This window comes from Octopus bimaculoides, chromosome 12 (assembly GCF_046866305.1).
Source record: "Octopus bimaculoides isolate indiv1 chromosome 12, ASM4686630v1, whole genome shotgun sequence".
Classification (NCBI taxonomy): domain Eukaryota; kingdom Metazoa; phylum Mollusca; class Cephalopoda; order Octopoda; family Octopodidae; genus Octopus; species Octopus bimaculoides.
In genome coordinates this window covers 65,908,969-65,932,854 of record NC_142939.1, presented here as the reverse complement: position 1 = coordinate 65,932,854, position 23,886 = coordinate 65,908,969, and the positions used below count along the sequence as shown (strand labels likewise).

Here is a 23,886-nt window from a genome sequence, read left to right as displayed (position 1 = left end):
GGTCATTGACTATGGAAGTTTAGAGATATGAGCATACATTACATACACGTATACGACGTGAGTATATGTGTGTGTGTGTGTGTGTTTGTGTGTGTGTATATGTGTGTTAGTGTGTGTTACAAGAACTGAAATATCGTTAATACAAACATTTTCTTCTTTAGTCTCGAGAAATGAAAGCGGAAGTTGCTATGGTTTTTGTTATTGTTGTTAGAATTCGTTGTAGTAGTTGTTGTTGTTCTCGCTGTTGTTGTTCTTGTTTTCGTTGAGTATATCGTATCAGCTTGCTTCATTCAACGTTATAATGACATCAAAGAAATATGTAATCCATCGCATTATAACAATATTTGAAAAGACACCCAACTCATAGCAACAGCGACAATATGCAGCTGAGCAAACCTGGCCCAGGATTTAGGAATGCAATTAAGTCACCTAATATTAAAGATCCTAAAACACATCTTTTCGTTTATTCTACTTCCTTCGCCATTATTACCAAAAGCTGTCCATGTATAATGGAACATCATCAAACAACTTCAGATTCACTTAGTGAAGCGCACAGAGATGTTTGCCATGGATTAGGCGTCAGTTTGTTACAAGCATTACTTATAGCAATTTGTATGTATATTACTGCACGATAACATGTAATCACCAATTACTGCTGGATTCTGCTGGTGAGTTTTATTACCACAAATGGTATCTACGTTTTGACTGGATTGTGACCATCACAGTGATATACTTACGTGTGTTTCTTTCAGGTTCATTAGTACCGAATGTCACACGCCAATATGATAATGGCATTGAATGTATTGATATTGTATCGTAACCATTAGATCAATATTCAAAGAATTCTATAACTGAATACGATATTTAATTAACCTCTTCGGAGCTTTCTAAGGCCGTATTTAAAAATCTACGAGCTGCAGTGAAACATAATTTGGCCAATTGAAAGTATGTTTAAGGATCAAGTAAAGATGACTGCATCGAATTACCAAAATCTGGTTAACATGTCATATTCCGTGATGCTTTTTTATTTGGCAAGTTTAATATCGCTACAGCGCTTACTTTATTCCTGCCACTGCTTTGCTTGTTGGTTCTGGTGCTGCTTGCAAGGATACTGAAGTGAGAACGACATCGAGCTGGCAGAGGGCGACTTTGCCTTTCATCCTTTCGGGGTCGATAAATTGGGTATCAGTGAAACGCTGATGTCGATATAATCGACTAACCACCTCCCCCAAAATTTCAGGCCTTGTGCCTATAATAGAAATCATTACTTCCTAAGACATAGCTGAAACATGACTTTATCATTATCAAAATAGTAAAAATTGTGACAGAATACATTTACAGTGCTAATTATGTACAAAAGAATTTATTGCAAAAAATATTTTGCCAACATCTTTTTCGAAAATGAAAAGTAAACTAAAATAGAACCGACAATGTTTTCACCGTTATATTATCTGTAGAATTCTTTTACCACGATCTTAACTCGCTGAAATATTCTCTACGATTCAAACAGATTTCATTTCAGTGTCATAAATCTGATACTGCACTTCTGTAAGTTGAGATTAAATTTCATTTTTATTTCTACCTTCGATTGCTTTCCTCCTTTTATCAATTTCCTTTGCATTTTAACTGTCAGCACGGTTTTCTGGTTTCTCTGGAATCTGTCTCTTTATATCAGTCTAGCTTACATAGAAAACATAATCCGCTGTGTCGTATTCATGGCTTCGCGCAACGACGGCGTGGTGGATGCAGATACAGCCATATAGATGCTGTTTTCTGCAGCAAACACGAGTTGTCCACATTCACGGGAATAAAACATCAAAGATAGTGATAATGGTCTGTGTAACGAAGATCTTGCTAATTAGATTTCAGTTTGCACTTTATATATGTGTGCGCGCGTGTGCATGCATGTGTGTGTTATATATGTAAAGAGTTGTGACCGGAAGATAATATCTGCGATGGAACGAAACTGTAAAGAAATATTGTGGTCGATTTTCGATTAAAACTTTTCAAAAAGGTGCCCCAGAATGGCCGCGGTCCAATCAATGACTGAAACAATTGATACATACATACATATACATATACATATGGATGAGGCACTCTTTTGCATTTGCAGGAGCAGATCCATACAGAGCCTATGCGAATTTACGCAGGCAAACGTGCATACAAGCATGGAACACTAAAATATACACACATGTCTGTACGCACGCATATATACACTCAGTCACATAAACACACTCAGACTTTTACAAAACTCATTGTTAAAGAACAGAGTTTCTCTCTGGCAGCGAAAACATTTCTATAGAATTTACGCAACCGAAATTTGAACCTATACACATGCACGCACACACACACACACACACACACACACACATGCCTACATACATACATACATACATACATACATACATACATACTTGCATACATACATTCATACATACATACATGCATACATGCATACATACATGCATATAATACATACATACATACATGTATACATACATGCATGCATACGTACATATATATCTACATACATACATTCATACATATATATCTACATGCATACATACATCATACATACATGCAGGTATACACACACATGTGCGTGTGTATACATATATGTACGCATACATGTACATGTCCACTCTGTCACTCTGTCCCCCCTCTTTCTCTCTTTCTCTGCCTAATCTCTTTCTCTCTCTCTCTCTCTCTCTCTCTCTCACACACACACAACAACGTAGACACTCCACACGCACACACACATATTCACATACCCATACCTTCTCTTTCATCATTACACCGTGTAAGATTCGTCACCTTGCTTAATTAACAAAGGATCTGACCAAATTACTAAAGAACATAACAAGAGCTGCTAATTACACCATTCATACCATTTTAGGGACAGAAAATGCAATCAAAAGTCTTCTGCTAAAACACACAGACATCATTGTCTTCATTCTTACCATCACACTCACTCACTAACTCTCTCTCTCTCTCTCTCTCTCTCTCTCTCTCTCTCTCTCTCTCTCTCTCTCTCTCTCTCTCTCTCTCTCTCTCTCTCTTGTCTTTGTCAGTTATTATTTATTGTTTAGTTGTTTTTGGTTTTCTCATAATAACAATAATCGGTTTTCATAGCAACTCACAGTATTACGAAATTGATCAAAACTAAAAGAAAAAAGATATTGTAACATCACGAAATGTCTGTCACATAATTTTAATCCAATCCATCCCCCCACACACCCTTCTGTGTCATCGCTATTGCTATCATCGTCACCATCATCACCATCATCATAATTACCACTGCCGTCATCGTCCTCATTATCGTCATCATTATGGTCGTCATCGTTTGGACGACGTCGTTATACAAATATACCCATGTATATATATGCATATATACATATATACAAGCACCCACATACATACATGTGTGAGCGTGTACATTCTCTTTATGAAAAACCATTAGCACTGCTGTCTATCAATTAAAAACTCCAGATAGAGAAGTGTATGGACGAGATTGAGTACAGTACTAACCAACAATATAATCGGGTCTTATTAAAATAACACAAATAAACCTTAATGCTAATTATTCTTGTATGCCTGGCAAAGCTTCACTGATTACATAGCATAATTGCAAATAGATGCACAGGTAATAGTTCCATCCCAGCTGTGAACTTAGAAGTCAGAGGTCTTAGAGCATGTGTAATTCCTTCGGTTTGTAATGTAAGGAATTATGCATTACTAACCACTGATACGTTTAAGAATCTGTTTTATTAGCATATACATTCATTGAATTTGCGAGACTGGAAAAATACACTTACTTGCAATTTACCTCAGAAACTGCGAATCCAAATGTACCTCCAATTAAATTGAATATCACCGATCCAACTCGTATTTCAATGGAAACTGAAACTGTTGGCTATGAGAAGTTTTCAATACCAATAACTAGCGATCTCCTTCAACACCAATTTTTGAAATATTGTCTAATTGTCATCAGCGAATACAATGTCTCCGAGGCAACCATCATTCATGAAAGCTCGTTACAAACTGATGCGACTGGTATTGCAGTGAAGCTTCCTTTCATGATTAAATGTACTGCCCTGATGCTCTCTTTTATAGTGCAGCAGTCCCTCTCACTAGAAACTATGATCTCCCAGCTCTACAAACACAAGAACGTAATATGCCAAACAAACAGTAATACTCACTGCTTTCGAAAATAACATATTAACGTTTTGGGAAAAGGAAAACGTTTTTACATCATAGATCCGGCAAAAAATTTACGTTTTCCATTTTCAAATTAATTTAGCCAAACCCACGAATATTCCGGTTTATCTATTAATAAACTTATCCAAGAAACAGGGGCAAACCTCTGTTTTGCTACGCAACCAACTAAACACAGCAACCAAGTATTCCTTAGGCACCTAGTCTTAAAGAAGCACAACTGCATATTGTCGTCCAGGAAAGACTATTCATGGAAGTTAAGTCGGAGTGATTATAGCTTAAATGAGTTCGATCACTGGTTTACTTGGTTTGATCCAAGGAGCTGCAATAAAGGGGTCCCTCCGTTCAAGAGTGTAACGATTTTTCACTTTCTACAGCACATTCTCCATACCAGAGTAATAGAGAAACACTAACGTCCGACTACTTCAGCCAAAATTCTACTGAGAAGATATACATTTTTGACGAGAGCAATCTTTCATATGGCATTACAGAGGTCACTACCTCAACCTAACACGTTTCTTGCTTTATGTCAAGCATGTTTCTTAGAAACTCTATTTACTTGCTAAAGATTTTCCTAAGGTACGCTCCCTTTCAACAGAGTTCAAGTGCAGTCGATAAATCACATAACCTAATGTTCGACTGGAAATATAAAATCAATATTCCTATAACGTTATTAAGTAATACATAATTTCATATTACATTACAATTACAAGCCGGCTTCAACTCTAAGTGGAAACCGTTTGACTTTACTCCCGTTGTTGTTGTTGGTTTTCCGTTTTTGTTGCTGTTGTTAAAGTGATAGTATGTTGTCAACTTAATGTGACAGTCCCATAAAAGGGAAGAATGCTACTGTTCTTTAGCCCTAGGAAACACCGTTTCCTGTTGGACTTGACACATTTCCTGTGTCCTAATGTTTTCAAAGTGGAGACTGCATAAATCTCTCTCAGAGATTTTGAAAAGGATTATTACTGTTGTTGTTGTTGTTATTGTTGTTGTTGTTGTTGTTGTTATTGTTGTTGTCGACGATAATGAATATAATCATGACGACGAGAATAATGATAATAATGGACTCAAATTTTGGCACAAGGCTGGCAATTTCGGAGGAGAGAGAAAATCGATTGCTTCGACCCAAGTAATCAATTATCTATCCCGAAATGGATGAAAGACAAAATCAACCTCCGAGAATTTGAGCTGAGAACATAGAGACGGGCGAAATGCCGCTAAGCATTTTATCCGGCGTGCTAACGGTTCTGCCTGCTCTGCTACAGTATGCTGCTGATGCAGAAGGAGTTAACAGAAATGGACCTGAGAGTAGTCATGAATTTCGAACAAGAACAGCCAACGAGAGGCGACCAGTCGACCCCAGTGCGCAACTGGTATTTAAGTTATCGACCCCTGAAAGGATGAAAGGCAAAGTCGACTCCGGCGGCAATTTGAACTCAGAACGTGGAGATAGACGAAATACCGCCAAGCATTTCTCCCGGCACGCTAACGATTCTGCCAGCTCGCTGCTTTCAATAATAATAATAATAATAATAATAATAATAATAATAATAATAATAATAATAATAATAATAATAATAATAATAATAATAATAATAATAATAATAATAATAATGATGATGATGATGATGATAACAGCAACAACAACAACAACAATAATAATAATAATAATAATAATAATAATAATAATGATACAATTGTCAGAAATTATATCCAGATACTACACTAGAAATATTGAATTTATATCCAGCATGAAATTACAAGTTATCATTAAAATATTTTCTGTGATTTTTTGATTAAAATCGTCGTCGCACGGCAATAAAATTTGATTATCAGCTTTCTGATGTTGCTGTTGTCGTTGTTATTGTTGTCACTGCTGTTCTTGCCGTTGCTGTTGCTGATGATGATGATGATTATAATGAGAATTATGATAACAATGATCATCATTTTGTATCATCATCATCAGCAGTAGCAGCAGCATCACCATCATTGTTATTTCAAATTGCTATTCGAGGTAAAAAAAAAAAAAGATAGGGAATAGTAAATATATTATAAAATAAATAAGAAAGCAATAAAATTATCCGAAAACCAGATCATGCCCAACATCATTATATTCGAGAGAAGACATCTTCAATAATTTCTTTATTCTATTATTTTCTTGGAAGCCTGAAACAGCAAACCAAAGCTAATTATATCTTTATTTCTACTTGTTTTTTTGTCGTTTGGTTTTCATTATATTCATTTAATTTCTGTCCAGATTTATCAACTGTTTCGGTTTTTTGAACCTTGTAAACGTGTTTTCTTAAATTCATGGAAATCGAGCAAGTAATATTCTACAAGTTTATTGAAATAATCCATGCAGTAAATTGATATTTTCCTCTGGCAACTTATGGTCTTTCCGTTCTCTCTCAATATGAAAGTCTTTAGTTTTGTTAATCTTTTTTCTTTTTAAAGCCCTCCTCAACTACGAACCTCTTTCCGACATTTATATACTCGCTTCTATATACACTGTTTGTTATGTCTCTATAATGTTTAAAAAATGTCGATATTTTTTCTAATGTGCAAGAAATAACCACTGATGATATCCCAGCGGTTAATTTTATGTCTCATTGAAGTTCGCTAACAAATATCACATTTCATCTATGGAGTACAGTTCCCTGATTTATTAGAGAGTCCATCAATGCTCGAAGATAATGTTATAGATTCTTCTTTAATGTGATAAAAATCTCAGAATGGATCGATTAGCATCTTGAGGTGAAAATGAGGTGAAAATGGCTCTCAAACAAATAAATGCCAGTAGAACACCGGATCGAGATGACTCTCCCGTCGTACTACTGAAGGCTAGAAGCGAACAGTTTTAACCTCACCACCAAGAGCTGGACTGGCTCCTCTATCCCAAAAGACTGAATTGATGGTATTTTAGTGCCAATGTCCAAGGGAAAAGGAGAAAAAGTAATTTGAGATCACCACTGTCGTATCGCATTCCTGGAAGCTGTCGGCAAAGTGCTCCCTAGTCATTTGTTCAACAAGTGGATGGGAGAGATTTACCCTACACACATCCCTGAATTACGGTGACTTTAGATCAGGTGAAGGAACAGTGGCCATGATATTCTCCGCTAGACAGATACACTGCTTGGTGCTAGTATTACGGTAGTTTCTACGACATGAGCACTGTATTAGCGCTAATCAGTCAATTTTGTTGACTGTATTTTGAAAAGATCTATCCAGAGTTGCCTCCCTGAGACATTTCGTATTGATTACGGCTAAAGAGCTTGAAACATCGACGTCTGTGAGTCCTGACAGGGGGCGACACAGGAAAGATATGTTTTTACACCTTTTGAACATAAGAGAGAATTTTTCACCACGGAAACTGCAGTGAATTTGCCTTTCTAACAGGTGAAATATGACACAAACTATTTTAACTAACGTAAATTTTGCTTATATTATTTACATTATTTACATTTCACGGATTTTTGTCCTCATCTTGTTTGTTGTTAGCACAACGTCTCGGATGATATGCTCTCCAACCTTCATCAGGTGTCTTGAGGAAATTTCGAACCTCGGTTCTCATTCCTGTGATATTTTTCGATGTTGTTGTTGTTGTTGTTATTATTATTATTATTATTATTATTATTATTATTATTATTATTATTCAGGTCACTGCCTGGAATCGAACTCGAAATCTTGGGGTTAGTACCCTGCGCTCTTAACCACTACGCCATATCTATATATGAGTGTGTGTGCGTGCGTGTGTGTGTATACATATATATATATATATATATATATATATATATATATATACATGCATATATATATATATATATATATATATATATATATATATATATATATATATATATATATATATATATATATATATATATATATATACATATATATATAAATTTATGTACATGCATCTTCATATATATGTATATATATATATCCACACGCATATATGTACTCACATATACATACGTACACATACACACGCAGAGAATAATATGTGGAAGAATTTTAATATATATATATATATTTATTTATTTACTTCGTTTCCTAGGTGACAATAATGTTAATATATTTCATAGAGCAAAACTGAACCAAAGCAATAATATTTAAATCTTTGCAACTCTAATCTTATGTTCGTTCTCATGTGATTAACCCGGAATGAAAATTTCATTGTATGTATAATGTATTGAAGATAAACAGATTAGCAACAAAATGAACTGTAAAATACGGTGCCGATTGCTGTGATATGCATATATTGTAATAAATACCTGGCTTTCTATTAACACATTGTGATATTTTAATGTTTTAACGGCTTGGTAGACTAGAGATAGAGGTCTGAACTGTTGAATAGTTTTTAACTGCGAAGACAAAGAGAAAGAGAAATAGAAGGTAGAGGTGAACTACGGTCAGGAGAAGGAGGAGGAGATGAAAAAGGCCGAGGACAATGAAAGGCAGGCGATATCTATATATTTATAACGGTGATCATTATATAGTGATTTTATATCTCTGCTGTTGTAGGAAATATTTTTTGAGCAAATAAAAGGAAATTTCAGCTATGTGTATGCCTACATTTCAAGGTAGGCTGTAACAGTTAATATTCCATCTTTGGTTTCTCTTGTAGTTAGAAAACCAACTCCTCCCAAAACATCCGAAAATGAATAGATAGATGTGTGTGTGTGTGTGTATATATATATATATATATATATATATATATATATATATATATATGTGTGTGTGTGTGTGTGTGTGTGTATATACATTTGCGTGTGTGTGTGTGTGTGTGTGTGTGTGTGTGTGTGTGTGTATGTGTGTGTGTGCGAGCGTGTGTGCGTATACTTTGAGGAAATGATAGCGACGAAAGATTGTGAAAATACATACGAGTTGTTCTGAAGGCAAAAGGAAATACATGATGTTCAAATAAAATCATTTTTATGAGTGAGCTCCTTGTAGTAAAGTGACTGTCACAATTGTGATATTTCTGATGGCAAGTAAACAGGAAGAATACATACTTTATATTTGATAAAAATAAACGCAAATGTTGGAGACGTTGTCTGTCTATATATTTTTTCAGTGATGGAACACTGTAAAATATTAAAGCAATCGATATAACAACAGATTATATTTTAGATTATCTTTTACATGTTTTTAGTATGGTGAATTATATTTCTTTATTTCGAAAATGTTACATATGTGTACATAAGATAAAATTTAGAGATATATAAGATATATAAAGTTGCTTGTGTTTTTGTAAAAATTTGTTCACCTATGAGCGTATATGTGTATATGCGTATAAATATGTAAACGATTCCTTAGTTTTCTTTTCTTTTTTTTTTTGTTAATTATTCAGACTGAACCAAACATATTTGACTGAAATATATACAGAGTAGGTAGTTGATTGCGTACACCGTTTTCTATCTCCATGTCTGCCTTCGTTTCCATTTTCTTTCTTTCATTTCCACCTTCATTTCTGTTTAAAATCAAGACTGAACACTCCTTCCCACGTCATCCCGCTCTGTTATACACCACCTGTTTATATATATTTGTCTGTCTATCTATCTAACTATCTATCTATCTATTTGTGTCATCATAACACCCTGAAACAGGTAAAAAAAAAACAACCTTCCAGTCCTTCTTTGTCAAATTTTGTCAGTGGGGCGATGGATGTTCAAAATAAACTCAGAAAACAACTAGCCTTACATAACGACCGGGTTAGACATTATGAGAGTCAGTGCTAGTGTTTTAAACTGAGGTGTTTATATTATTTACCTCGAAAGACCTTAAGCATCATTGAAATCATTTCGAAAACGAGTACAATATCACACAATTTAAAGGAAGGTATGGTTGGATTTGCCAACAGATCTATATTTCACCGGCCCCGGAAAAACAAAGCAAAATAGTCTACACCGGCAGAAGTCGGTCACAGTGCTGAAAGCAACAAAACTCAATTACTAAAATCATTTATTCTGTCGATTTTTCAATCCTGTAACTCTCCCCTCCACAATACCAACAACAACAACGACAGCAACAACATCAATAAATGGTATAATAAGCTGAAGCCACAGATACTCATGCTTAGAGCTCTAAACCTCTCCTTCATGGAACAAAGCTTAATATATTTATTCTTATATATTTTATGTATTCAATGAATCATTCCTATTTCTCTTGACAATCTCTTCATACATCGACCAACATCAAAGGAGCCGCTTTCAATTTAGGATTTTACAATACGTTCTACCTATAACGAATGCATTGTAATATATAATTTCATATGGACATTGCTCATGTCTCCCCTTTCTCCATCAGGATCACCGCAGTCCACACCACCACCACCAACCCCACCACCATCACCGCCAATACTAACATCTTAAGAAACAATCGGTTTCAAGCAGTCATTCCTTCAATTTCTCAATTTTGCCAATTTGGTAAATTCCTCAGCTCAGCTCCAGGAACTCAAAACCACAACTCGTGTTATCGATTTCGCCGTCGGCATTCTTTGTTAAGTGTTTGATTTTTCTCTTGGCTTTCAGAGCGTATGTACTTGTATGTACGCGTGAATACTTGAAATGCTGTGTGTGTGTGTGTGTGTGTAAGCATGTATTATAAGTAGGTCTCGGTGTGTGGGTGTGTGAGTGTGTTATTCAGTTAATATGTCCATGGTTGTGATATTATGCCAGTCGTGGTGTAGGTGTATCTATGTGTGCGCGAGGAAGGTTTGTATATACTTGAGTGTATGCGTGTGTATACGTGTGTATTATGCATGCGTGTGGATTAGGTTAGTCTCTCTCTCTATGTGTGTGTGTGTATGCCTATGTATGTGTTACTGTGTTGTGTCTGTATATGAGTAAGCATAACTGTCTTGGCATAAGTACTTCTAGTACGCGCGTGCATATGTATGCATACGTGAGTATATATGAATATTATCTGTAAATATATGTCGTATGTAATACAAATATATATATATATATATATGTGTGTGTGTGTGTGTGTGTGTGTGTGTGTGTGTGTGTGTGTGTGTGTGTGTGTGTGTGTGTAAAGTATTTGTACATCATATAAAACATACATAGGTATGCATAGATAGAAAAACAGACAGACTGACAGACAGGCATACAAATAGACAGACAGACAGATAAATAGATAGAGAGAGAGAGAGAGAGAGAGAGAGAGAGAGGTCTCCGCTTTGTGTATTCTTGCTCCAACACTTTACTTTCCCACAAGTCTTTGAGGCAACAGAAACGATCGTTTCCACAATCCTTTCCTCCTGTCCAAAATTTCGAACAACTTTGTAAGGATATCATTGTTGACTTATGATTCATTTAGTTTTGTTCATAGAACAGAAACTGGATACAATTTCGATCCACGTGTGCATCAATAGGCATGGGCACCCATTGATAGATACCCTTGACAATAAATAATCAGTTATCCGTTTCAGAGCGTTACCTTTTTAGTTCAAATCCTGCCAATATCAGCTGTCGTTCATCTCTTCAAGTTGGATAAAATACAGTACCAGTCAAGTAATGGGGTCTATTTAAGTGATTAGCGTTCAGTCAAATTCCTGATTTTGTTCCCAAACTGAAAACAATTATAATCATTAATGGATTCATCTAACACGTTGTTGCTTTTGTTGTTTTTGTTGCTATTATTGATTAAAATTATTACAGATATGACATTCGAATCTATTCTACACAATGTAACCGGGACTAAATTATTCAAACCGCCTTTCTGGAGCTTTTTCAGGATATCTGGTGAAGTTTCAGGAACTTTTGGTTGCTATAACTAGCAAGTCAACTTGCTGCAAGCATTACTGTTTAATCTTTATAAGTAACTGTGGGTTAAACATTCCACTGATCAGTCGAAGACGTTAGCATCTCAAGACAACAGCAATAACAACAACTCCTACTACTACTATTACTACTATCACCACTACTAGATGGTGGCAGTCGATGCTTTCAAAGGCATTGGTGGATTCTCTGCGGTTTCCAACACCAAACGCAAGGCCAGACTTTCATCGGAATTATACTCACTGAAATCTCAGTAATAAATGACACGGTCTTTTCCACCGACCATTTCACAAACATAACATGCACTCCATATTTCACGACACCTTTATTCCAATTTCTTTTCTCCCAGCGTGTACGGTTGCGGTTGTTAAAGATATGGCAACTATTCAACATGGCTACCAAAAGCCTCGTTTTATATTTTCAGTTTCAGGATATCTCACTCATCTTGTTTCAGTTCTCCATCTAAAATGCTCTTTCGGAAACCTATAAATCAAATTTTGACAGATTCCTCATCCAATTCTTACGATACTTCTTTAGAATAGGTACATCGAAACACCATGTCTTTAAAATCTTAGATTTTATGTCTTTTTGTCTCTATGTAAGGCAGTGAAACTTGCCAAGGCGATGCTAATGCGAGGCTTCAAGTCAGCGAGTGTGGCAGCAGTAAACAAGTGTTAACTGTATTTTATTTTTATATACCATGGCCGTTGGCAGTGAATGGTATTAGCTATAATTAATGTATTATTACAGCCATTTATCTTGTTTTCAATGAACCTAATTCAGGCAAAAAATAAGTAAATGAATACAAAGGTGGCTGCTATACGACATATCGGAATGCTATTAAGCTGTATAATTTATCGTTTTGAGAACTGCTTTGTACTCAGTTGCTATCGTGTATGGATCAACAGTACTTTCCAAACGATCCCAGACAAAGTCTGAAGCAATTCTTCAGGTAAAAAGTACTCGTTAGCTTCAAGAATTTCTCCTATTTTGTGAAAAGAAAGTCATTAACAAAAAAAAACTGTTTTCATTCGGAATGAACGTTCAAATTGGGTCATGGAACTGAATAACAAAGAATATAAGACCTCGTCTCAAATTCTGATAAACATTCCCATAATAACATGTTCCAGTTCAATGTTGTATTCTTCTCGTTTCTATCATTGATTATTTCCTGGTTTACATGTTTTCAATATCTCACAAAGAAATCGCTTTGTCGCAATTACAGAAACGAATACAATGTTATTTTCGTTTAACGCTAAGTCAGTGCTGAGGGTACAGAATTATGATCAGAAACTACCTTGTCTGTTTTGTACATACAACCCACAACAATTTTTGATATGACCAATTCGTTTTAGGGTTGCAAGGTGTATTTTAATTGAATTTAGATGCTACTTCGGAACTGGACGGGAGACAGATTATTTTCTGGCTTCATTGTTTCTTCTTAGAAAGCGACAGTACTGCGAGGGCAGCTCTTTGGTCAAAAACGCCCCATCCCTGACAAGCTAATCTGTTTGTTTAGACACAGTATGTATATACTAGCGGAACCCGTGAATATTTCATGGAATTAATGGTAAACTTATTGGGTTATTTCTGAAAACATTATGCAAAAGACCTGAAAGCGTAGCCCCTGTTGTGTCTGTATGGAAAGATAGTCGCTCATCTGCTAATCATTGAAAAGTGAAGGAAACTGGATTAAAATTCCAGATGTTATTTTTGATTTAGCCTTGTATGGCTTTTTTTTCTTTTCTTTTTTTTTTTCTTTTTTTTTTTTTTTGAAAGAGTGATTTTCAAGTAAGTATAATTATGATTTTAAATACCATCTGAAAAACGTTGTTTCTGAGTTGTCGAAAAACTGCTCGCATATAAAGACTCCGATTGGCTGATTTAATGATTTATTTTACCTCTATTTTCAGGCGTGGGAAGATGACTTTTTGATATGGGATCCAATAGATTTTCATAATATCACAGCATTAAGAATACCCTGCTACAAACTCTGGCTCCCTGATATGGTTTTATACAATAAGTGAGTAAAACTTTCAACATATCGAATTTTTACATATTATATACCTCCATATGTATATATATATATATATATATATATATATATATATATATATATATATATATATATATATATATAAGCAATAATAATAAAGAGTAATAATGTATTTTGAATGGCACAACAATGGACTATAATAACTGTTGTAATTTAATCACCCCATAGTCTGATATAATATTTCGGAATGCAAAAATTCCTTCTTCAAATATCCCTAGGGATTGATCGAGTCACTGCTACAATCGACTTTCGAAAAAAGCCGTCACACGATTGGTGCCAACGAAATATAAATAACAACACAAAATTGGCTTTTTACAAATCGTTTGTCTTACCATCCCTGTTGTATTCTTCTGAAACATGGACATGTTATGAAAGACATTTCAAATTGCTAGAAAAATTCCGCCAAAAGTGCCTTCATTGCACTTTAAACATTAAATGCAGTTCTTTTCCTCCAAACGCTTCAATTAAAGAAATGATTTTGATAAACTAAATGAGATGGTGTGGCCATATTGTTCGAATGGCGGATGAACGCACACCTCAACAGCTGTTTTATGGTGCGCTTGCAGAGGGGAAACGCTATTGGTAAAAACCTAGAAAAAGGCTTAAGGACGGCATAAGAACTACCATGAAGTCACTTGGAATGGACCCAGTGTGGTGGTGGTGGTGGTGGTGGTGGTGACCGTGGTGTGTGGTTTTTGATGTTGCTGGTGTTGGATATAGGAGTGATGGTGGTGAAGTATTTGTTACGTTTTTGCTAACAATGAAACAAAAACAACAACAATTCGCGTTTATGCGATACACTTTATCATATCAAATACAACGGATGATGTTTGTAAGGAAATCTCTTCAGCTTCATTAATATATTTCGGAAAAAATGTTGCTTCTCTAGTTTTTCCTGCATGCGTCACCGTCATAAACAGACAGGTGAGACGTGTAGAACGTGGGCTGGAATCAGGTTACCAAAGATTGTCGTCAATGTTGTATCATCACCAATTTATGGGAAGAATGAAACGGTAAATTGTTCTTGCGAGTTCTATCAAGACAATTATTGGATATTATTTCTAATAAAAATAAGACATTCTAAGATCATCATCATCATCGCCATCACCATCATCATCAATATCATCATCATCACCATCAGCATTGTAATCGTCATCACCAAGATTTTACATATGATTATTCCAGACGAACTGAACTTGTTTTACTTTCGAAACACATTGTAACGGTGGCTGAGAGGTTAAGAAGTTGGCTTCACGACCACCATGTTTCCAGTTCGCTCCCACTTGGTGGCATCTTTGGGATGTGTTTACTGTTTATTTACTTTTCTAACTTCGCAGTGGATCAAAGATGGCTGTAGCAAATTGTGTCGGTGTGACAGCCCGTTGCGTATGTGTGAGTGTGTGTACGCGCGTGTGCACGAGTGTGTGTGTGTGTGTGTGTGTGTGTGTGTGTGTGTGATTATATCTAAGTATAACACCTCTTATGTCCATCTCCTATGTTCCTGCCTTTAGGCTTTCACTTCATACACGCCAGCTCAATTTGAATCGTTCTCAGTCGATTCCTAATTGTGTACCATGTTCTCCGTGACTTCTGGAACTTGACTGAGGAAAGAAAACCACGAATGTCCCGTCCTTCTAATCGTTGTTTCTCTTGTCCGCCTTTGTATCATCTATTTGTCCGAATGTTTTAATGCCCTCTATTCCGTTTTTGTTCCATCTTTATATTTGTATATATATACATATATATATATATATATATATATATATATATATATATATATATATATATATATATATATATATATATATATATATATATATATATATATATATATATACATATATATATATATATATATATATATATATATATATATATATATATATATATATATATATAAACATATACATACACACACACACACACACACATATATATATATAGAGAGAGAGAGAGAGAATGAGATACATACTATAGACATACATAGATAGATAGATAGATAGATAGATAGATAGATAGATAGATAGATAGATAGATAGATTTACCTGTATCGATAGATAGTTAATCACTAACACCGCACTAGTTATCGTAATTATCTTAATGTCTTATTTAACGACTTCCATAGTAAATCATCGCTATCCGCATAATGTTGATGTTTTGTCAGTGAATGTTACCATAGTAACTTCACATGTTCTATTCCAACTGCCACTCGTTATTTCGCATTCTTGTTGTCGTTGCTGTTGTTGTTGTTCGTGTCCATCTTTAATTTCTTTGATGTGTTTCGTCCATTCTCTCCCCTCCTTTTCCTTTCTCTCTTCCTATCCACTGTTTCACTATTTTTATGTCGTCTCTCTCTTTTACGTTCTCTCTTTCACTATCGTTATCTCACTGCATCGCTTTTTAATTGTAACTCTCTAAATCAACTACTTCTTCCTCTTCTTCTTCTTCTTCTTCTTCTTCCTCTTCTTCTCTTACTTCTTCTTCTTCTTCTTTTTCATCTTTTTCTTCTTTTTCCCCGCCTCTTCTTCTCCTACTTCTTCTTCTCCCCTCATTCTCCTTCTCTCCCGCTCTTTCTCTTTCCGAATGAATTACGGTGAGTGTACTTCATAATCACAACAACAGCCCCTCCACCAACTTCCCTACATTTAAATAGAAAACACTTAAATCTACTTTACGTTTCAAACCTAACTGAGAGCAAAAAATCATGAATTTCAGAGACATTTCTCCAGAAAGGAAAGTGCTGCAAGAATAAAACTAGTTTATTTCGTTCCGTCCAGATACTTTTCGAGTTCAAAGTTCACCCAAGTCGACTTTGCTTTTCACTGTTAGAAATCAATAAAGCGAGACATTGCATTAAACAATATCACATGACCGAGGGCGGTGAACTGGCAGAATTGTTAACATGCCGGAGAAAATGGTCAGCAGCGTTTCGTCCGTCTTCTCGTTCTAAGTTCAAATTTCACTGAGATCGGTTTTGCCTATCGGCGTCAATATAATAATGGTGGTCGTAATAAGGTCAGAGGGAAAAAAAGTCACTGTAATAAAGTTACAATTTTGGCTAGGGAAAAAAAAGTCACAATTAATTTATGGTGACCGGTAATAAGGTCACAGGAAAAAGTTACAATTAATTTATGGGACCCGGAAAAAAAAAACCTCCGATATCCCCCACCCAGGACAAAGCCCATCTAACTTTATTACAGTGACTTTTTCCTGCGGCTTCATAAATCTAGATTCAATATAATGACCAGATGAGCGTTGCTCCATTCCTCGAAATTTCTGGCCTCTTACCAAAGTTATCACATAGCGGAGTGGTTGAGAAGTTTGTTTCGCTACCAGGAAGGGTCAGGTTCGAATCAACAGGACAGAACTTCGGGGGGGGGGGGGGGGGTAACATAGTCCTACGCCGAGTGTGAACCTGTGAAAGAAACTAGGGAGACAGAAATAGACTGTGCTAACGATTCTGCCAGCTCGCCGCCTGTGTGTGTGCGTGTGTGCGTGGGTGTATGTAATGTGCGTGTGTGTGTGCACGCGCGTGTATGCCGATAGAAAGATACTTCGTGAAGGTGCCGCGTGCTGCGAACGAACGCGGAAATAAATGCGTGCGATTCAAACTTCTTGACAGCGCAGCTATGCGTTCGCCCATTTTAGGTAATTTGATGAGGAATGATCTACTTAATACAACTCCAATAACACTAATCGATCATAGATGCACCCAATATCATTCACCACTCTCTGTACCCTCCATTCTCTCTCTCTCTCTCTCTCCTTCTCTCTACCCTTGTCTTTCAACCCTCTCTCCCTCTCCTCCATACACACCAATGTATTTCATAAAGGTACATTAGTACATTATATCGAAAATTCTATTCTTTATGTATCTTCTCGATCGTTCTCTACAATTTCTATTTATTCTATCAACCTAAGCACTTAAACAAGATTGCATGCAATGTGTCTGTATTGTCTTTATATTCTTCTTTCTGTTCTTACCATTCCTACAACTAGCCACCTCTCCCCTACACTCTTCTTTACATCTCTAACTTTCTTCGCGCTTTCTTTGTACTATTTTTGTTTTCTTTTAAACTGTTTCCCCCTCGTCATTGTTTTTGCGTCGGCGCCACAATACCGATCATCCTGACTCATCGTAATATATATAGAATAGCCTACAATACAACTACATAAAGCCTAAAATGATTAATTATATTCGCTGTATGTATTTATATGGAGGAAGACGCACCAACAGAGAATGCTTACCAGACAGTCTTCACAGCAGTTATTCTTTGTTTTGACATTCAACTGTGTTACAACTAACAGTGAAATAGGTTTCAGCATAATTCATGAAATAATCCACGGAATTATAATGAATTAAATTATAATATTACTGAGGGGCATCTTCTTAATCAGTAATTCCGAGGTTAAAAAAAGAGCGCGGGAGACAACCCAGGACATTAAATGAACCACAGAGAACCGACAGAGTAAGTAGCGACAAGCCTGATATTTGTAGTAACTACGTTAATAAGATACGGAATTAAAGGAACCAAGAGACAATGATTTTGTTGCATTTCGGTTGGATCATATTTCCAATAATAAACACACACTAGCTCTCTTTCACTTATTTTATTACTATTATTATTATTATTAGTCAATTCGTTAATAGTTAACCAATTAACTAATCGATTTTTTGGTTAATCGTTTGGTCACTCAAAGAATCAGCAAAATTTGTCAATATCCTTTTGTTGCCATTATTTCACAAACTTCCACGGTCGACTTTGCCTTTCATCCTTTCGGCGTCGATAAATTAAGTACCAGTAAAACACTGGGTCGTTGTAGCCTTGGAAGTGGATTTGGTAAACGGAAACAAGAAGACCGTCTTGTGTGTGCGTGTCTGTATGTGTGTGTGCGTGTCTGTATGTGTGTGTGCGCGAGATCGTGCGTGCATGTGTGCCAAAGTGTGTGTGTTTCGTTTTGTCTTTTTTTCCCCACCAACGCTTGACAACCGGTGTTGGCTTGCTTACGCCCCCGTAATTTAACGGTTCTTCATAAAGATAGATAGAATAAGTACCGAGTTTCCAAAAGGTACTGGGCTCAATTCGTCCAACTAAAAAAACAACTTCAAGGCGATGCTCCAACATGGTTCCAGTCTAATATCGAAACGAATATATCGAATATAAAGAACTGAAATAAGACCAGTGCGTGTGTTTATTATTGGAATAGTGACCCTCCCGAGAGACAACAAACTCTGTTTCAAAACATGAGTTTAAAATACCTTGTGAACCAAATGCAAAAACGAAAATAGAATGAGGTTGGTAGAGAATTCAGTATTTAGGAGGAATATTTCTGTTTTAATCACGTGTCCTGATAATTTCGAAGACTGCATTATCAAAGGAGTTGAAACCTTTACACTTATTTACGGTTGTTAAATGTATTGACTTCCGTTTCTAGATCTAAGAACATATTTTAATGAGCAGTCATTAAGGCTGGTCATTAATTGATGGTGCATTTAATTAAACGTCATATAATTTATAGTAATTAACACGAGCGAGAGGGGAAATGAATATGAATATAATCAATTTGAGAGGTGACTGACAGTTGAGACAACTATGGAGGTTATGTGGGTTTAACTAGGATGAATATGACATATATGTTTATTTAGCAGCTTGTTATATATCAGTCAACGGGGATATGGGTTTGGCTGTGGGGTTAACGGGCTCATTTGGTGCTCTCTAATATAAAATTTTGCTGATCTCTCTCTATATATATATTGCAAGTGGAATTTAGTATACGTCATATATATATATATATATATATGTATGTGTATGTATACATGTATATATGCATATATGTATAGGTGTATATATATATACTTTTCTGCTCTAGGTACAATGCCCGAAATCTGGGGGGAGGAAAAGTCCAGCGAACCGGGGAAGTGAAGGAAAGAGAAGAAAGGTGACAAATGAGGAGCTAAGATAAAGATGCACGGAGAATCGAACATTTGTGTGTATGTGTGCGCGTGTGTGTGTGTGTGTGTATCTGTTGGTAAAGAGGAGCATCGCAATAATAGAGAATGCGCCGCCCTTTCGAGGAATCTATCTAACAAAACTCTAGTCTCACAATATTGTTTAATATTTGAATTCCTCCCTATTTAAAGGTAGTTCTGCACTTTAACCCCACAGCCATTGTATCTCTCTACTTGAAAGTTTATACATTAGCGTGTTCTGTACACGCTCTTATGATTATACTGTATGTAGTATTCGGCAAGACAGAAAAAAAATATCGGTGTCTGTTGTAGCAAGGGAATTTTACACTTTGGAAAACCTAATTTGCAATTATTAGCTGAACTTTGTAAACCACTTTGAGTGAACTTTTTAAAACTGTGGTGGCATCAGTCACTGAATATAGAGATTGTGGTCAGATAAGGTTGAGGTTTTGTCAGACATGAACTTCGCAAATAATTTTGTTCTAAATCAGGTTTCCAGAGAAGATAAACAACATAAGAATTACTTTAGAAAGATTATATAAAAATTATTTGTGAAAGACAAAACCGTTTGGACAAAATCAATGAAAAAGAACTTCTTGACTGTAAACTTCGTTCAAGTTAGTATCAAAGTTTCTATTCTGTTTTGTTTTGTTTTTCCATTTTCTGAAGATAAAACGTGAATTCTAAACGAAGACATTTGAAATGCTTGTGGAATAGATTTGACACAGCGAGGCCAGTAGAAACCAAGATAAATACAAAGCCATTTCTGTATAAAACGTGCAAAAGTTTAAAGAATTGAGTGAATTTATTTAAAAAATGGATTTCCACTTCCATTCAGTGAAACATTTTAAAGTTAAGATTCTGAAAACGATGTTCTCGTAGTTGAAAACTGAGTTATTGTCTCGTTGCAAAATCCAACGTTGAGGTGACAACAATACGAATAACGTTGAGGCATTCTAACATTTTCACAAAGACACCCATTTATATAAATGGAATTTTGTATTTATTGACTGAATTCACACACAGTATATTACTGGAATGCCATTTTAGTAACCCCACGAGAGTTGAGAAGCAAAGTCGGATGAGGCGAGATTAGAGTCAGGTTTTAAAGAAAGAAAAAGAAAATGAATGTTGCGAAAAGATTAAACAAGTACTCTACAAACGCAGCTACATCTACCAAATTTTTAATATATATAAATCAATCAAATATTATTATTATTATTATTATCATCATTATTATTATTATCATCATTATTATTATTATTATTATTATTATTATTATTATTATTATTATTATTATTATTATTATTATTATTATTATTATTATCATCATCATTATTATTATTATTATTATTATTATTATTATTATTATTATTATTATTATTATTATTATTATTATTATTATCGTTTCTCTTTATCACAGGTTCTATTGAAGCACCTGAAGTCTTACATGCGTAGCGGGCTTGCTACCTGCAGCCTACGGTACCATGCTATCCATTCTTTTCAGCTATCTATTACATTCCTGATTATTCTGGCTGTGCCCAGGAAGCAAACCTTTTGTAACAGTTCTACTGGGCACCCTATTCCAGTTTCCTTTATATTCCCCTTGATACCTTCTGATACTGTTACCAAGGACCCAACAATAATTGGCACTATCTTCACTTTCTTCATTTTCCATACCAGGGCTATTTCTTTCTTAAGAGGGTTGTATTTCTCTATCTTATCGCCTTCCTTCTCATCTATTCGCGGGTCAAATCAAAGGAGCATACAGCAGCAACTCTATAGCATATGTGGTGCATCTTGTCCACCGCCACTAGGTCCGGTTTGTTATGCTGTAGCACCTCTTCTGTTTGGATTGGAAAATCCCGGAGGACCGTGGCTTCATGGAAGTGATTGTGTAGTTCCTTCTTGCGTAATTCTTCTTCATGACTTTTTTGCACTTCTTGATGATGATGATGATGACGATGATGATGATGCTGATGATGATGATGATAAAGTGGAGACAGAGGAAACATGGAAATAGCCATAACGAGAAGTCACTGGTTTCGAGTTTGGTGAAGGAGGTGACGGCAGTCATGTTCTAGATTATTATGATCATCATTATGGCCGTCGACGGCCTTGCCATCCTCTCCATTATCATCATCATCGTCATCATCAACAGCAGCAGGAACTTTAGCAGTCACAAGAGCAGTAGCAGAGGCATGAACACCTCCGCTACCGCCATAACCATCACAATCATCGTCGTTGCCGATATCACATATGTAATAATCGTTATCATCATCATTGTCATATTCCTTATCCACCTTCTCTTCCTCCTTCTCCTGCTCCACCTCATCATCATCATCATCATCATCGTAGTCATCATCATCATCATCATCATCACCACCATCATCACCATCACCATCATCATCATCATCATCATCATCATCATCATCATCATCATCATCATCAAAAGTATAAAAGAAGCCGACTTCTTTTTCTAAAATGGAAGCTAACGAAAAACGATCGATAAATTTGAATTACTTCAAATGACTGATATTTTTTTTGTTTCATTTTTTTTTTTGTTTCATGAAGAAAAATATGTAACGCATGCGCACATGTACACACACTCTCTCCATCAAAGAAACGCACACACACACATACACACACAAACATACATATGCATACGTGCAGGCAAACACGCTCTCATATTTCATATGTGCTAATGTGTATCGATATAGCTATCAATACACACATATATATATATGTATGTATATATATATATATGTGTGTGTATATATATATATATATATATATATATATATATATATATATATAAGGAAAGAAATTGTGGAATAGTTTATCGTTTCTTAATATTCTTATTTATCTTTTTATATTTATTTAATTGTTGTTGTCGCCTTTTCCTTGTACGACTACTGCCGTTGTTGTTTTTCTTGCAAATGGTTTTATTGTTTTTTTTTATATTTGTATTTCTGTTGTTATTCTTCTTCTTTTTAATGTTATTGTTTTATTGTTTCTACAATTCGTTTTACTTTCTTTGATTCCATTGTTCCGTTCAATCATTAAAGATCTTAGTTTCAATTACCATCATTGTACATTCCACAATGTATGTTCACTCTTCACTTGCGGAGACACGAAAACACTCATGCATGCATACTGATCTCTTCTTCTTTCTTACTTTCTTTATTTCTTTCTTTCCCTTGCTCCGTCTCTCTCTCTCTCTCTCTCTCTCTCTCTCTCTCTCTCTCTCTCTCTCTCTCTCTCTCTCTCTCTCTCTCTGTAACACACCCACACACAAGCTCTCCCTAACTCTTCCTCTCTGTCTGCCTCTCTGTCTGCCTCTCTGTCTGCCTCTCTGTGCCTCTTTCGCTTGTACATACATATATGTGTGTGTGTGTGTGTGTGTGTGTTTGTCTGTACATCTATGTATATTCAACACATATATAGCATCTGCATATATATATACATATATATATATATATATATATATACACACACAAAGACATGAAAATGTAGAAACAATATACATCTATATACGAATATATACATTGATATCCCTCTTCATACATACTAATATATGTATATAGGTATGTATACATACATGCGTACATACACACACACATATACGTATAGAAGGAATTACATTTGTTTGTTTATCGAGGGAAATATAAATATACTTATGTGCTAATGTGCGTGTGTGTATATGCTATATATATTGTGTATATATACATGTACACACACGCACACACACCTATATGGATACATCCTTTTCTACCTGAATGCAAAGAAAGATACCATTCTCTCTCTCTCTCTCTCATTCTCTCTATCTCTCTCTCTCTCTCTCTCTCTCTCTC

At 35.5% G+C, this 23,886-nt stretch overlaps 1 protein-coding gene across 2 annotated transcripts in view; it reads left to right on the top strand.

The window, feature by feature from the left end:
• LOC106884488 (neuronal acetylcholine receptor subunit alpha-2) overlaps positions 1-23,886 on the top strand; it is a 292,828-nt gene that overhangs the window by 252,255 nt on the left and 16,687 nt on the right. For both annotated transcript variants that reach the window (XM_089361243.1, XM_089361244.1), the window contains exon 4: positions 13,919-14,028. In XM_089361243.1, the coding sequence (XP_089217369.1) occupies positions 13,919-14,028 (110 nt within the window). The remainder of the gene's footprint in view (positions 1-13,918; positions 14,029-23,886) is intronic.